We start from the raw sequence: 15,417 nt of genomic DNA, 5'->3' as shown, positions 1-15,417 counted from the left end.
AAAATTAGAGACATGAAACAGGCACAGGTTTCCTCTGGGTTGGATATGGCAATAACAGTCTTTCACTGCCTTTAATAATAATAATAATAATAATAATAATTAATAAAACAACGAGGTATTTCAGACGTGTGTTTTGCACAAACTTTCCTTATTGTGCTTTCTTTCAGCCTGATAGTTAAATCTCCATTACAAGTCTCTGTTGTCAGCGTTTGCATTCAAGCTCCGTCAGTCAACAGTGTTATAATGAAAACAAAAAGAACAGTGGCATCTAAAACCAGAAACGTCTCTGCAGAATCACACAGCTTATTCCCTTCTCCTTTTCCATAGTGGTACTATTTGGAGAACTTCCACCACAGATCTCCACTCATGCTAGTGGCCATGATGCAAGTTATTCAAGGCAATTGCAGAGCTGAGTTTTGTATAGGACTGTGAAGAAAATGTGCTTTTTTTCTTTCTTTTTCTTTTTCTTCATTTATGCTCAAGATAGTCTTGAAAACACCAGCTGAGTATTAGACAATACTCTTAAAGTCATTCAGCAATCTGAAAATGATGTATAGAGGTTCTCCACAGTCTCTGTAGGTAGCTGATGTGGAAAACCAAAGCCACGTCAATTTAAAGAGGTACTGAACTTCTTAGAAGGCAATTAAAATCACATTTTAAATGGCAGTAAATCAATTAAATCACTAATAATTTTTTCAGCCAAAAAAGAAAAGTTCAACGAATGAGTTAATCCAGATCCATCAAATGTTTCCAGATAATCATTGTAAGAACTTGATAAAAAATACATTCATTATATTATTGATTTTGAGAAATATACACATAACATTAAAATTGCCTTTTTTTCCAGAAACAAAATAATCTGGGAATGTCACCCCAGCAATCCTCAAATGCCGGGATCTTGCCACAGAAGCCAAGCACAATCCCCTGAAGCGCAGATGGCTTTCAGTAACGACTTTTGCCTCTGACCGTCTTTGCCCTTTGACCAGTGCTGATCTCTGAAACAGCTCCTAATGTTCTGAACTTTGAACTTCATTAAGCACGTCTCTAACATATTTCTGACTGAAATGAGAATGGTTCAAAACCTCATGGCAATGTTTTCCATGCCCTGACACCCAGGTGACATATCACCTTCAAAGACTGCTAAAGTTTGGTTTTAAGATTGTCTGACTGAAAGCTTAGCAAGAGCTCCTAGGAGACTTGATCTTCCCAGTGAGTACACACACACCTTCAGTCCTCCAAGACCCCTGGTGACTGGGGAGAGGCTCTCCTCTGCGGCTCTAGGCAGACTATCCCAAAGAGACTGCTCACTAGAATGAGTTATACTTGCACCATGCATGCCTATGAATGACAAACTGGACCTAGCAAGAAACCTGCTGGGGCTCGGAGCTTCTTCTGTGGAACAACAGAAAACTCCCATGGGCTTAAAATCCCTCCTTCACCCCATCCAAAGTGATGTTACCTGCTGGCTGGGTGACCTGAACTGCCATGCTCATCTGGCAGCCCATTGGCCTACAACCCTCACACGATCACTTTTGCTTTATCTTGTATCAAAATACTGCTACAGGACAAATTGGACTATGGACCTGGATAAAGATAAAGGACAACACTCTGTAGAGATGAGCTCAGGCCAGAACTGTGTGTTACTGTCTGTCAACAAGCCTATGTGCCATACCAAATGTGCTCACCATTAGGAGACCATGGCCACTGAACCTTTGCGTTGATCCTGTACTGAGGGGTATGACAGGCCACAGTGGCTCCCAAATTTGGGGCTGACTGGTGTGTGTCACATGGAAGTGAAACACATTCAGAGATCATATGACACACATTGCTGGTGCTAAATAAGCTTATGAAGGAACTGAAAATTTGTGAAATTATTGAACTATAGGTGCTTCCTGCTTTAAGAGAAAAACTACTTCTGGGAAGCTTTAATTTGTTATTATTATTAGTTTAATCTTTCTTATTTTTAGATAATAAGGTTTTCTGCAATATTTGTGATTGATGAGAAGTACGAAGATTGAAAGGTGGCCCTTTTCTTGCTCTCTGTGTTTCCTGTCCTTGTTGTACCACACTTGTGGGAAGGTTAAAATCATCTCTTTGTGTCATGGCGCAGGGAGGAGTATGAGGAGAGCAGGGGCACTGCTGTGCCAGTTCCAGAGCACCCCACCTCAACGCAAGGGAAAGTAGTGTCTGCACTGCAGCAAGCAGCTGCTATCAGGGGTGATACAGCAGGGCTTCTGCCGTAGATGTATTGGTTGTACAAGAAGCGCACCCTGAAGTGTGATAGCTCTGATGCAAAGGCATGCTCCATCCCTTGTGCATGTAGACTCATAGAATGCTCGGATCATGGGATCACAAAATGACTTGTGTTGGAAGGGAGCTTACAGCCCACCCGGCCCCAACACCTGCTGAGGACAGGGATGCTTCCCAGCAGCTCAGACTGCTCAGAGTCCCATCCAGCCCAGCCTTGAGCACCTGCAGGGATGGGGCACCCACAGCTCTCTGGCCTCACCTCCATCTGAGTGAAGAACTTTCTCCTGACATCCAACCTAAATCTCCACTCTTTTAGTTTAAAGCCATTTCCCCTTGTCTTATCGCTATCAGACCCTGTAAAAAGTCAGTCCCCCTCCTGTTTATAAGCTCTCCTGAAGTCCTGGAAGGCCGCATTGAGGTCTCCCCAGAGCCTTCCATCCTCCAAGCTGAACAGCCCCATCTCCCTGAGCCTATCCTCACAGGAGAGGTGCTCCAGCTCTCTATCACCCTCCTGGCCCTCTCTGGACCCGCTCCAGCAGCTCTGTACCCTTCTTGTGCCCGACCCCCAGGCCTGGGTGCAGCACCGCATCTGGAGCCTATGCTGTCTTTCACCACGGTGGACACAGCCCCAGCCGGGCAGCACAACCGCAGATCTGCACCACCATCACCTCTCGCGCAGTGCCAAAGCACAGGCCGGGGCAGCGCCGCCAGAAGACAAAGTCCACCCCACCTTGGCAGCAACCACGCCGGACTCCGGGCAAGCGAGACGCACGGCCCTGAGACAAACTGCCGGCAACAAAACCCTGCCAAGAGCGTGAACGGGGAAAAGCCGTCACAGAGTCTCTACACCAAAATCAGCCCTTACTGGGCTGCAGATACGAAGGCGCGCAGAGGAACAGCGAGCACAACCACCCCGCCCCGCCCCACGCCTCCCCGCCCGCCTCCTTCCTCCCGGCCGAGGGGCGGGACCGCGCCGCTGGAGAGCCGCCCTCGCCGCCCGGCCCTCGGTGTCGCGCAGTGCGGACATAAACACGGCGCGGCGTGACCTCTGGCGGGACGGGGCGGGGAGCGGGCCGGCTGAGGTACGGCGCCGAGGGCAGGGGCGACCGGCGGGGATAGGGAGGAGGAGGCGCTGAGGCGGGCGGGGGGTCGGGTGCCGCAGTCCTTCCTCCTGCAGGTTGGGTGGCGGTTTCCTTTCGTCCGAGCGATCGTTGTGACGTTTTCTTTTTTCTGCTGAAGCGAGTTAAAGGTAGGATCCAGAAATGAGGAAGGTTTTGCTCGTGGAGCCGGTCATTTTCGTCTACGTATTCGCAAGTTCCCTGACGGGCCCGGTGGTGCAGCAGTTCATTTACCGAAAGGTGTGGGAAGAGGAGTACAACTCCACCGCCATCAGCAGCGACAACAGCAGTCACTGTGTGCGGAACAAGAGCAGCCCAACTTATGTCATGCAGAAGGTAAGAGCAAGGAGAAAAGGCAGCTGGAAATACAGGCGATAAAACCTTCAGCCTGTAGGTACTGAGCAAGTTGTTCTCTCTTTTACCTTATTTAACCTTTTATAGGTAGAAAATGTAGTAGTTTCCTAAACTGCTGTCACTTTGCTGCCTACTTGCTCTAGTGTTGCACTGGACGTAGTTGTCATGCTTTCAGGACAATGAAAGGCTGAAAGAGGCCAGGAAGAAAGATCCCAGAGAAGTCTGTGGGGATATAAGGTGTGTAAGGGAGAAGTTTTGCAATAAGGGTGGCACTGGCACGGGTTGCCCTGAGTTCTGGTGGGTGGAGCCCCATCCATGGAGACATTCAGGGTCAGAGATGGGGCCATGGGCGCCTAATCTAGCTCTTGGTGGCCTGTTCAGTGCAGGGAATTGGATTAAATGGCCTTTAAGGGTCCCTTCCAACTCAAACAGTTCCATGCTTCTATGAATTTTTTCCAGGAAGACGCTGAGATGAATTCATCCTCTAATCTTTTAGTCATCTTTTACTGGTTGAAAATCATCTTGGATTGGGCCCAAGTTGACATTGGCCTCCCGTAACAAAGGGTGCAGCTGCAAGCTCTCCTTCCATGTGTTTATTCACTATCAGTGGTGTCTCCGTGATTTGGAGTGCTCTTTGTACATACAGTTTGACAATTGTCCTACATATATGAAACATCAGATCTACCATTCACAGGACACTGCTCATCTACCTTGTTGAAATACAAAGATGGCGTGATGATCCATGGCCAGTACCATTTGTTATACTTTTTCATGGTATGCTTTGTAGCTGGGTGCTGATTGAAACCTCTGCAGTGGTACTTCAGAGCAGTTTTAATGTTACACATTAGCGGAACTGATGTGGGGTGTCAACAGAAGAGTTGATTATGCTCCATTTTTGCTTTCAGAGAGCCATGGAGTCATTAAGTTGGAAGAGGCTACTAAAATCATTTAGCCCAACTGTTAACCCATCATCACCATGCCCACTGACCATGTCCCTAAATGGCAGGTCTTCTCTTTCCTTGAGCACCTCCAGCAGCTGTGACTCCACCACCTCCCTACTGTCTCTTTCCACTCTGTTCCCACTGTTTCCCCAGTGTGTTGTATTTAGCAGTTATTACAGTTAGAGGTTACAGTTTGGATTAGATCAGAGTGCTGGTTCAACAGAAGGCTCACCTTTTTTTTCATTATTCTTATTTTTTTTTAGTTTGTAACTGTTTTTCTGAAGCAGTGAATTCCTCTAACATACTCTGTATTCACATGATTGCAGTATCTAACATGGGGATGGCAATAAGAATATATTTACAGAAGAAGTTCAGCAAAGTCATCCTTGATAACAGCAACTGAAGCTTGGATTGGGTTAAGTGGAATCTGACTCTGCATGGTAAAGTGAGAGAAGTAGATGCCTGGACTGTAAATTGTGCAGAAAATGGGGTTAAGTTACACAGAAAATAGAGTGAATGGAAGCTAACTGTTGGTATTCCTTAATGCTGCAGTAAAACAGGTGGCACTTGAAGATTTTGGTCACATCCAAGATTGGAATCTGTGACAACCTGCTTATGTGAAGAACTGAACATTGGAGCGTATCAACTTTATTTGTCAGATATAAAATAAAATCTTTAACGGCTTGTGCTTCTGTTGAAAATAAGAAATGTTCAGAATTTTTAGCATGAAGTAGGTTCTTCCTCTTCATAGGGCAGGAGAAGGAAGAATTTGAGGATAAAGAGGTAAATATTCTAGTCCAGAATGCCCAGACAACAGCCCAGACAGCAAAGGAAGGTAATATATGCCATCCATTGGAACTGATCTGGAGACCATAACCAATTATTGTTACAAATATGCTTGTGTGTTCCTCCCCCAAAGACTTTTTTTTTTTTTTTTTAATTATTAGCTCCTTGTTTGTAACTGTGGGCATTTTATTGTACAGTGTCATGTGTCAATGGAAAAGACAGCTATTAGAATTAAATGTGGTGCTTGGTAGTTCCAATTGCAGAGTCCATCAGAAAATCTACCAACATTTCTGTACTTTGCATTTGCTAGAAGCATCCCAAATACAACTCAAGCTTCCAATTGTGACCACATACACTCCAAGATTTAACACGTGATGTATCTTTTGGCAAAAGACTGAAGCAGAGTGCTGAAATTTACACAGCAGCACTGATTGAGGTGACAGTGGATTTGCAAGCTACAGGATTTTTGGCATAAAGGAAGCCAACTGTGTTTCCTACATACAGAAGTTTTGATATTTGAGAGTAGGAGTCCTTTGAGACGTTATCTGAGTCATGGCCAGTAGAACTTGTTTCCCTTTCTTGACAAAGTTCCATTCCCTCCATTTCGATGGTAGCCCACAGGCCATGAATTATTGAACAGTCATGCTGTAGTCTGTCTGTCTAGCCCGTATTTTTGTACCATGCTCGTTCCCATCGTATACTGATGTAGAACTCAAAATCACCTATAAATTTCAGTGGTGTCTGTGCTGAGCTGTAGCCCTGTGTATGATGAAAAGAGTAGATCCAGTAATACAGTCCCAGGCCCTTTCCTGATGATAGAAGTAGGTGTTTGGGATTTTCCAAGGTCACTGTGAGTTATATACATAGGTACAGTAAATTCTACTGTCAGGGGTGCTTGGTGTCAACTTTTAGAGGAAAACCTCTTCTATAGATTGAGTTAGTGTTAAGCCCTTCAGTTCTGGGGATGGAGAAGCTTCTTACTGATCTCATTTATTTCAAATTGAAATGTAAGAAGAAACTAAAAGAAGATAAAATCACTTGAGGTCTACAAAAAAAAGTAGACTGTCATTCAAAATGGATAGTCTAGGCAGCACGTGGATTAATTATTTCCTTGGATTTGCATTTATTATAGCAGTTTTGCGATAAATAAAAATGAATTTCAAAGTAACTCAAATGCACGGAGCCTTCTGATCCCTGGTTTGAATAATCGTTTTTGTAGCTCAGGAGGAGCTATGTTATTAATTAAACACTGCTTATCGTTCAGGGCACATGCATTTTCCTTTTGTCAGTAATATTTGTGATTTTGTGAGCCTGTTTGTCGTATGCTCTATGTTGTAGCCTCAGGCAAAAGACTTCCCTCTTAATTTGATCCATATGCATGTGAATCATTTCTTCACTGTCATTCTTTCCATTTTGTAGTCTGTGTTTTTGGGCATTACTTCTGTCCAGCATAAGCATTTGTCTCAGAGTAGAGCAAATTCACAGATTAGAAAGCTAGACCTTTGTTTTTGAGTGTGTGTAGTTACATGATGAGTGAGTCTTTGTAGCTACATGATTACAAAGCAGCTGAGGGTTTGACCAGTTGTTTTCTGTATCGATTTCAGATGAGTTTATAACAACACAAAGGGGGACTTTCACTCTAATTGAGTTTTTCTGTACTTCTTTAGTTGTCTGGTCAGTAGGCAGCAGGTCATTTGTGGCAGTAGGGTTACAGTCATTTGGGGTGTCATAGAATCATACTATAGAATCACAGAATGGCCCAGCTTGGAAGGGACCTCAAGGATCATGAAGCTCCAACCTTCCTGCCACATGCAGGGACCAACCTCCCCATTTAATACCAGACCAGGCTGCCCAGGGCCCCATCCAACCTGGCCTTGAACACCTCCAGGCTCAGGGCATCCACAGCCTCTCTGGGCAGCCTGTTCCAGCACCTCACCACTCTCTCTGTAAAGAGCTTCCCCCTGACATCCAACCTAAATCTTCCCTTCTTCAACTTAAAACTGTTCCCTCTTGTCCTGCTGTTATCTACCCTTTCAAAGAGTTGACTCCCCTCCTGTTTTTGGGCTCCCTTTAGGTACTGGAAGGGAATCTGAATTTATAGCCACATTCCTTACGTTGTACACCTGCTTCCAAAACAATGAGACCCAAACCTTTGCTGGTTTCTTCCAAGTTCATATATCTGTGTATTTCAGTAGTAACATCTGCATTGCATGTTTAATGCAGACTGAGAACATAAATAGTAATAATATTTAGTTTGATTTCCAGTGTATTACCTATGTACTTTTCTATGGTGGTCATTGACTTAGAACCTGACACTTGTGAAGAACCAACGCCTGCAACAGGCGCTGTAAATGGCACAAATAGCACAGCCTGTTGCAGAAAGGTGTTTTCATGCTCTATAAATGCAGCCACTCCCTGCCCTGGAGTTATTTGTGCTTTATTTGCTGTGCTTTGTTTGCTGTGCCTGTTTGTCTGTGGGCTGAGTTGCTTCCTTTCCTATTGGCACTGTCGTTTCAGACCAAATAATTTCCCATCCCTTGCCAGTCTTGCTGCCATTCTCCTCTCACATTAAGTCCTTTCCTACAGCTTTATGCTCCAGGTTGCCTGGCTTCCTGCTGCACTGCCATACCCATAGACAGGGCTGCTGCCCTGCTCTGTCTGATGCCTCAGGGATCTGATTTCAGAGTTATGCTCTATGTTTGAAAGTCTATTTTGTGAGATGATCCTGTAGGAAGGGTTTGTGTGAATGCAGTTACCACCTTCTCTGCTGCTGCTCTTTTATCTGGACAGGTTGTTCTCTTTGAAAGGGCTGCTGGGACTGCTGTTTCTTCAGTCTGCATAAATCTATTAAAAGCCAGATCCAAATCAGCTTGCTGCACACCATCACTTAGCAGCCAGCTTCATTAATGTGCAAAATATTTTTTCCTATTAGCTCTTGAGTTCTTTTCTTTACAAACATTGATATTCTATTAACTATAAACTGTATTTGATTTTTAAACTTCTTTTTAAAAGAACCAAGACATTTTTTCCTATGATGTTTGTTTACAGCGTTAGCTACTGTTCCTTATGAGAGTACCTGCTGTGGCTTATCAACAGAGGTATCACTGATTTGGACAGTTTCTGAACCCAGAACTTGCCAGTAAGGAGTTAGTTCACATTCTATACACATGGGTCAATATAATTTTTAATACTGTTTCACATCTGTGTGCTGTTGCTACTCATAACACGGCACATTGGGATGTCAGCAGCAAACGCTGCCCTATTCACTTGCAGAATGTGCTGGTCAGTGAATTGCTTCTTTGTGACCTTCCCACCAGGATTATTTAGGGAGAAAAAAAAGATCTCCTGTGAGTAGAGAGCCTGGGCTGTGCTTCTCAATCAAAGATTGTTCTACTAATGATTTCTGAAGGATTAAAATGGGCCCAGTAAATGGGCCCAGTATCCTTTGGCAGTGCTCTGTATTGAAGGAGGTGCCTACAGTAAGAACACCAGCTCTTGTAAATGAACGTAGCAAAGAATTGTTGTTTTGTCTTCACTGAAACTGCTGTGTCAAGAGTACTTGTGAGAGCATATCTTAAGAAACAAGTTCTGGTTCTGGGGTCTAATGCAACAAGGGATGTTTGAGAGGTGCTGGAAACAGAATTACAAAGGCGTGTCTTTGAAAAATGCAATTCCTTTGTATTATTATCTGGTATAATGTATATATTATGATATATACTACTATGCTGTATTTGATTACAGCTTAATACAGTATTATATGAGATCGTATAATCTTGGAAGATGATACTGTATATTTTACAATAACATATTTTATAATATGTAAACAAATACTGTTTTATGATAAATGTTATGCTGCATGGCATAAGTATATAAAGTACATGATTATATATCATATATATACATACATATATATGTATATATATATATTTTTTTTTTTTACAGTATATTATGGTGTTTACCATTATTTCTGATTTTCTCTTTGCAGGGAGTTCAAGAAAAGACTTCTCTTTTTAACATGCAGCTGGACTTAACAGGGGCAGTTCCCAGCCTGATAGTTGCTTTTATCATTGTAGCTAATGGGGATCACCAGGGACGAAAAAAGTCTTTGGTTTTACCATCAACTGGAGCTTTGATTGCAGATATTTTCCTCACTATAATATCGTACTTCTCCTTGCCAATCTCTGTCCTGTTTTTTGTTACATTTATTTCGGGACTGTTTGGGAGTATGGCAACTTTCCTTGGAGGAGGCTTTGCTTATATAGCAGATCAGTGTCATGATGAGAAACAGAAAACAAAACGAATAGCTGTGGTTGATTTAATTTTTGGAGTTGTATCTGGATTGGCAGGACTGTCTTCTGGGTACTTTTTAAGAGAAATGGGCTTTACATGGACATTTGTGACAGCATCTTTACTTCATGTTGTTAACATTGTCTATATTATTTTTTTTCTGGAAGACACAGTGCACGTATCTGAATTGCAGCAACAGGCACCATTGTCTTATAAAGAATATCTAAAAGAAACATTTTCTGGAGTGTACATGCTTTTTAAAACTGCCCCTTCTAAAAAGAGAATTTTAATCATTGTGTTACTTTTTATATTTATGACTTATTTATTTACTATGTATGGGGGGGGTTCCCTGTTTACATTGTATGAACTGGACGAGCCACTGTGCTGGACTGAAGTGTACATTGGATACGGAGCAGCTGCATTCACTTCTGTCTCTGTGACCAGTTTTTTGGGAGTTTACTTATTTTCTAAATGTCTCAAAGACATTTACATTGTCTTTATCGGGATATTTTCTTACATTGGAGGAATTGTCATGGCTGCCTTTGCCAAAACAACCCTGCTCATGTTTTTAGGTGAGTTCAAAGTCAATTCTCAACAATATAAAAGAAAATCCTTATGTGTGATTTATAGTGATTTGTGGTGGTGGTGGGTATTGGATGCACCACACTGAAGAGATAAAATATACAAGGTTGAGTCATACTGATTTAGGGTTTAATCAAAAGACAAATAGTATGGAGAGTGAGTGAATTTATTTGGCTTATGGTTTGGTTTTAGTGCTATACACATGTAGTGGATTTAGGGATTCCTCTGTGCTTGGATGCTTATGTTTCAGTGCACAACTGGTTTGATTGATTGATCTCCTTTTACTATTTAGGTGACTGAGCACTCAAAAATACATATCTAGTTTGTTTGCAACGTGTCTGTAAAATCTGGGATTTCTGTTACATTCATGTCTCCATACTGTTTCATTGCTTTACAGTAAGATTGCCATCTTTATTCTGCATTATGCCTATTCCTGTTCTCCGATCCATGCTGTCAAAAGTGGTTCTCCCCAGTGAGCAGGGTGAGTGGAATTTGTTTTTCAAAAATGCTGTGATGTTGTATTTCAGAAGAGAGACGCACCAAGGTCACCTTTAGACAAACAGATATATATTGGTATTTTCAGACTGCTTGCTGGATGAGTTTTGGAGGTATTTTCCAACCTTGGTGATTCTATGATTCTACTGCAAGTTTCAACTTTGAAAGAAGTTATTGCTCTAAAAAGAAAGATTATGCAAAATATGAATGCTCAATACCTATACAGATCACAGAATCATAGAATGGCTTGGATTGGAAGAAACCTCAAGGATCATCAAATTCCAACCCCCTGCTGCAGGCAGGGTTGCCAGCTGTAGGTCAAGCTCTAGATCAGGTTGCCCAGGGCCCCCTTAGACCTCCAGGGATGGGACATCTGCAACATCTCTGGGCAACCGGTTCCAGCATCTCGCCACCCTGTCTGTGGAAAAGTTCCTTGTAGTATCTAATGTGAATTTCCCCTCCTTTAACTTAAAACCATTCCCCCTTGTCCTATCACTGTCTACCTGTACAAAAAATGGATTTATCTCCTGTTTGTGGTCTGCCTTTAAGTCCTGGAAGACCATAATGAGATCTTCACAGAGATTTCTCTTCTTCAGACTGAACAAGCCCAGCTTCCTCATCCTGTCTTCATAGGAGAGGCATTCCATCCCTCTGATCATCCTCATGGTCCTCTTCTGGACTCTTTCCAAATGCTCCTCATCCTTCCTGGGTTGAGGGTCCTGGACCTTGACACATTAGAGTCCAGGTGGGCCTAGAGATGGGGGAAGTCAGAATAGAGGGGGACAGTCACCTCTCTCTCCCTACTGGCCACCCCTCTGTTGATGCAGCCACGATACTGTTGACCTTCTGGGCTGCAAGCACACACTACTGGCTCATGTTTTTCATCTGTCAGGACCCCTGTGTCCTTCTCAGCAGGGCTGCTTTCAAAGATTTCTTCTCTCAGTCTGTATATTTATCTGAGATTACTGAGTGCAACATTTGCAGCTGGCTTTGTTAAACCTCATTAGGTTTACACGGTCCCACCTTTCAAGTTTATCAGGGTCTTTCTGGATGGCATCCCTTCCTTCTCCATATCAACTACACTGCTCAGCTTGGTGTCAGCAGCAGACTTGCTGATGATGTACTCAATCCCATCATCTGTCACTAATGTTAAAGAGTACTGATTCCAAGATGGGCCCCTGGGAGACATGTCTCATCACTGGCCTCCACCTGAACATAGAACCACTGACCACAACCCTCTGGTTGTGACCTTCCAACTAATTCCTTATCCGCCAAATAGTCCACCCTTTGAACCTACATCTGTCCAATTTAGATGTAAGGGTGCGGTGGGGACCATGTCAAAGTCCTTGCACAAGTCCAGGTAGATGACATCAGTTGCCTTTCCTTTGTCCACCACTTCATCACAGAAGGCCACCAGTTTGATCAGACGTGCCCTTCCATTGGTGAAGCCTTGCTGGTTGTCTCCAATTACCCTCTTGTTCCTCATGTGCATTAACATCTCTTCAAGGAGGATCTGCTCCATGATCTTACCAGGCACAGAGGTGAGGCTCACTGGCCTGTTGTTCCACAGATCTTCCTTTCTCCCTTTCTTAAAAATGGGAGTGATATTTCTGTTTTTCTAGTCACCAGGGACTTCATCTGTCAGCCATGACTTTTCAAACACATGGAGAGCAGCTTGGCAACCACATCACCCAGTCCTGGGATGCAGATGCAATATTACAGTTCCTTTTGTAAACATGACGTGTAGAACAGCTTCTACATTCACAAGATTTTGATGGAGAAAATAAATGCTTCTTGTTTCATCAGTGTCACACTTTATAACTTAGAAAGATAAGCATTAAGTGGTCAGCCTTCAGTACACTTAAAAACAAAGGCTTGGATGCCGAGCAATGTACCAGCTTCACAAATGCCCATGACCACTTAAAGGTGTCTCAAGGGCTGTAACATATTATTTCTAGAAGTGCTTTCTTTAATGGAACACACACACAGAAACATGTGAGGCCTCAAAATATGTCTCTGGTGTCTCATATTTTGCTGCAGCCAGATTTTGAGGAGCACATATTGTCTAGAAGCATTCTTGTGAGTTGGTTTTAATTTTAAAAAGTACACATCTTTAGACACTGAAACAAAGATCTCTTTGTACTGTTGTACAAAGTACTTTGTACCATGTTTCTGTTGTTGTTGTTTCTTGGCGTTCTTTGTGGCTTTGGATACTTGAGTAATTTGATGCAGGAATTAGGTTGCCTCTTGCCATCCTTTTCTGCTTACCTATTGTGATTTTGTTCATAGTCTGATGAATATGGATGCAGCTTGGGAAAATGTGTCCAAAAGTATGCAGATGGGATAGACTGACACCTCACTGTGTAGTGCAGAGCCAGTGAAAGATTGCTTCTTTCATTTAAAAAATGAGAAGGGTCTGGTTATGTGCTGAACCAGCAGTCCTTGTTGCTCTTTGTTGCAAAGAGCCTTTTCCACATGTAAGAATGGAGACTAGCGAAGGAGGAAAAAGGAAAGGGAGACTGAGAATAGAGGGGAGAATTGAAAGGGGTAAAGGATGAAGCTGTGCAGAATGTGGTTAGTGAGTATGAACAGCTTGAATTTCATGTAACAAATAGATTCAATACAGCAATGCAGTGACAGGATAATAGCAAAGAAAAGTAGTTTCCTCTAACAACAACAGCAACAACAAAAAACTTCATTTAAAAAGTCTTCTGTAGGAGTCCCCATGGAAGACACTTCCATAACAAAGATATATGGTACTCAGGAGCTTGTTACTTGCACACTTGCTGAAATATTGCAGATAGATCTTTTGAAACAAGTTTTAAAACTTTGAAAGCGTTTTGGTTTTGTTTTGTTTGTAATCCAATCCAATTTGTTATTTTGCAGGTGCTGTGTTTGCTTGTATTGCCTGTTTAGAAATTTTGACTGGCACTATTTCACTTGCAGTCTTTAATGTTATCTATGCAGCTACAGTTGCATGGTTTTCAGGCTTTAGCTTCCTCTTGTCAGCCATCCTGTGTCTAATTCCACTGGGCGTACTGTGGTAAGTACATGTCAGGAAGGTGTTTCTGAGTGCTTTTACTGGTGGTTTCTGTTTTGACATGAATTGAAGCTGGGTGGTTTAATGCATTCTCAAACTTCAGTGTTTTCTAACTCACTGGGTGTATTTTGTGTGTAGTCCTTTCTTTGTTTTTCATCCAATTTAGGAACTAGTTATATATAGCAAATCTATGGCAGATACTCTGAGGCTTGTCAGCAGGGAACTGCTTGGAGTACGGCAGAGCTGAGACTGGGGAATATAGCAGTGATATGAGTTTTCCAGTGGGGGACAAGACAGAAGGCAGGGGGCCCAGGCTGTGGAGTTTTAGTTTCAGTTTGGTTCAGTGCTGCATGGTAGAGAAAGTTCCTGTTAAAACATTCTCTCGTGAGCAAAAGCTAACAAATATTAATTACGAAATCAGTCCATCCTGCAATCAAAACCACTGTCGATCATCATAATAAATTTTGGAAAGCTGCTTTTCTTCCATCATTAGTTTCTCAGATGTCCCATCCTTTGAATAACCACTCTCCAAAGCCTTCCGTTTGTCACACAGCGTTATTGTTTGAGAGATGAAATGTTAGTAGTTCCAGTCTGTGATCAGTCTGCCTGCTAAGTTAGTATTTTTCACACTCAGCAGAAATGATATTGCCTAACTTTTCTAATAAGGGACAAGTACTATCATTGGTTTTGTTTATTAAGATATGTCCAGGGCTTTGTGCTGTGGGAGATGGCTGTAACAGAACTATCAGGTTTGTTTTTACTGCTGAATCATCACGCTATACTCAGCTAACAGTATCTGTCTTATCTGTGCCTTGCAGCTGGCTTCTGTGCACAAGCTGGAATGAGGAGGACTTGGCTCTGCTTGTACCTGAAGAAGTATCCAGCATAGACAGCGTTGATAGCTGAACAGAGGAGTCACCAACTATTTGGCTTTTCTAATCTGACGTGCTGTGGCAAAGGCCATTGTGTCATACTGACACCATAGAGATAACTCATGAGTTGCAGATGAAATCAAAAACTGGCTGCACTAAGCACTCAATTGATAGCACTTTACATCCAGTCTTTTTTTAGCACTTGAATGAACCTATCTCCTGTACTTAACTATGCAGATAGGCCAGCAATGGAGATTTAAATGCTGCTTTCAGCGTGGAGAAAAAAAGTAAGGTAGGCTGATTGTCTTTTGCCACTTATCCCATCTCAAATTTGAAAATATAAGCTGTGGATTATGATACATCTTATGTCAAAGTGGGGGTACAGAGATTATCAGCCCCTTAGCCAGAGGATGTTGGCAATTCTGCTGGAGCCAGTGGAGCTCGTGCCAGCTGTGCATGCAGTCCACTGCATACATCTTAAAAGCTCCATCTTAACTGTGAAGCCCACAGAACTGTCTAAAATTACTAAACAAAAAGGTACCTCTTTCAGAAAGCAACTGAACGGAAAGCAAGACTTGTACCTGCTGTAAGACTTACCTCTCTGCAGTTACCAGAGAATGTTTGTGCAAGTTGAATGTATGGTGTTTGGAGCTTGCCTGTGATTTAGTTCTTAAAATGGATTTTCACACTTA

The 15,417-nt window shown here is 42.6% G+C and overlaps 1 protein-coding gene across 3 annotated transcripts; it reads left to right on the top strand.

Annotated features, from left to right (window-relative positions):
* The first annotated feature begins 3,290 nt into the window (after positions 1-3,290).
* Positions 3,291-15,417, top strand: SLC46A3 (solute carrier family 46 member 3). Of its 3 annotated transcripts, XM_042867375.1 has the most exons (6): positions 3,291-3,332; positions 3,490-3,704; positions 9,435-10,308; positions 10,716-10,799; positions 13,700-13,856; positions 14,672-15,417. In XM_042867375.1, the coding sequence occupies exons 2-6, from the start codon at positions 3,513-3,515 to the stop codon at positions 14,757-14,759; spliced, it is 1,395 nt and encodes a 464-aa protein (XP_042723309.1). In that variant the 5' UTR covers positions 3,291-3,332; positions 3,490-3,512; the 3' UTR covers positions 14,760-15,417. The 3 variants fall into 3 exon arrangements, with proteins under 3 accessions (XP_042723309.1, XP_042723308.1, XP_042723310.1); XM_042867374.1 differs by lacking the exon at positions 3,291-3,332 and having other exon boundaries at positions 3,376-3,704; XM_042867376.1 differs by lacking the exons at positions 3,291-3,332; positions 3,490-3,704 and adding an exon at positions 7,460-8,928.

The sequence above is a fragment of the Lagopus leucura genome, unplaced genomic scaffold (genome assembly GCF_019238085.1).
Source record: "Lagopus leucura isolate 7727_CA_CO unplaced genomic scaffold, USGS_WTPT01 Super-Scaffold_100001, whole genome shotgun sequence".
Taxonomy (NCBI): Eukaryota; Metazoa; Chordata; class Aves; order Galliformes; family Phasianidae; genus Lagopus; species Lagopus leucura.
This window is presented reverse-complemented; position numbering and strand designations above follow the sequence as displayed.

Excerpts from the sequence above, each read along its gene's own strand:
- SLC46A3 (XM_042867375.1), top strand. The coding sequence starts at position 3,513 with ATGAGGAAGGTTTTGCTCGTGGAGCCGGTCATTTTCGTCTACGTATTC. Across the intron at positions 10,309-10,715 it reads AACCCTGCTCATGTTTTTAG|TAAGATTGCCATCTTTATTC; the intron begins GTGAGTTCAAAG and ends ATTGCTTTACAG. Across the intron at positions 13,857-14,671 it reads ATTCCACTGGGCGTACTGTG|CTGGCTTCTGTGCACAAGCT; the intron begins GTAAGTACATGT and ends TGTGCCTTGCAG.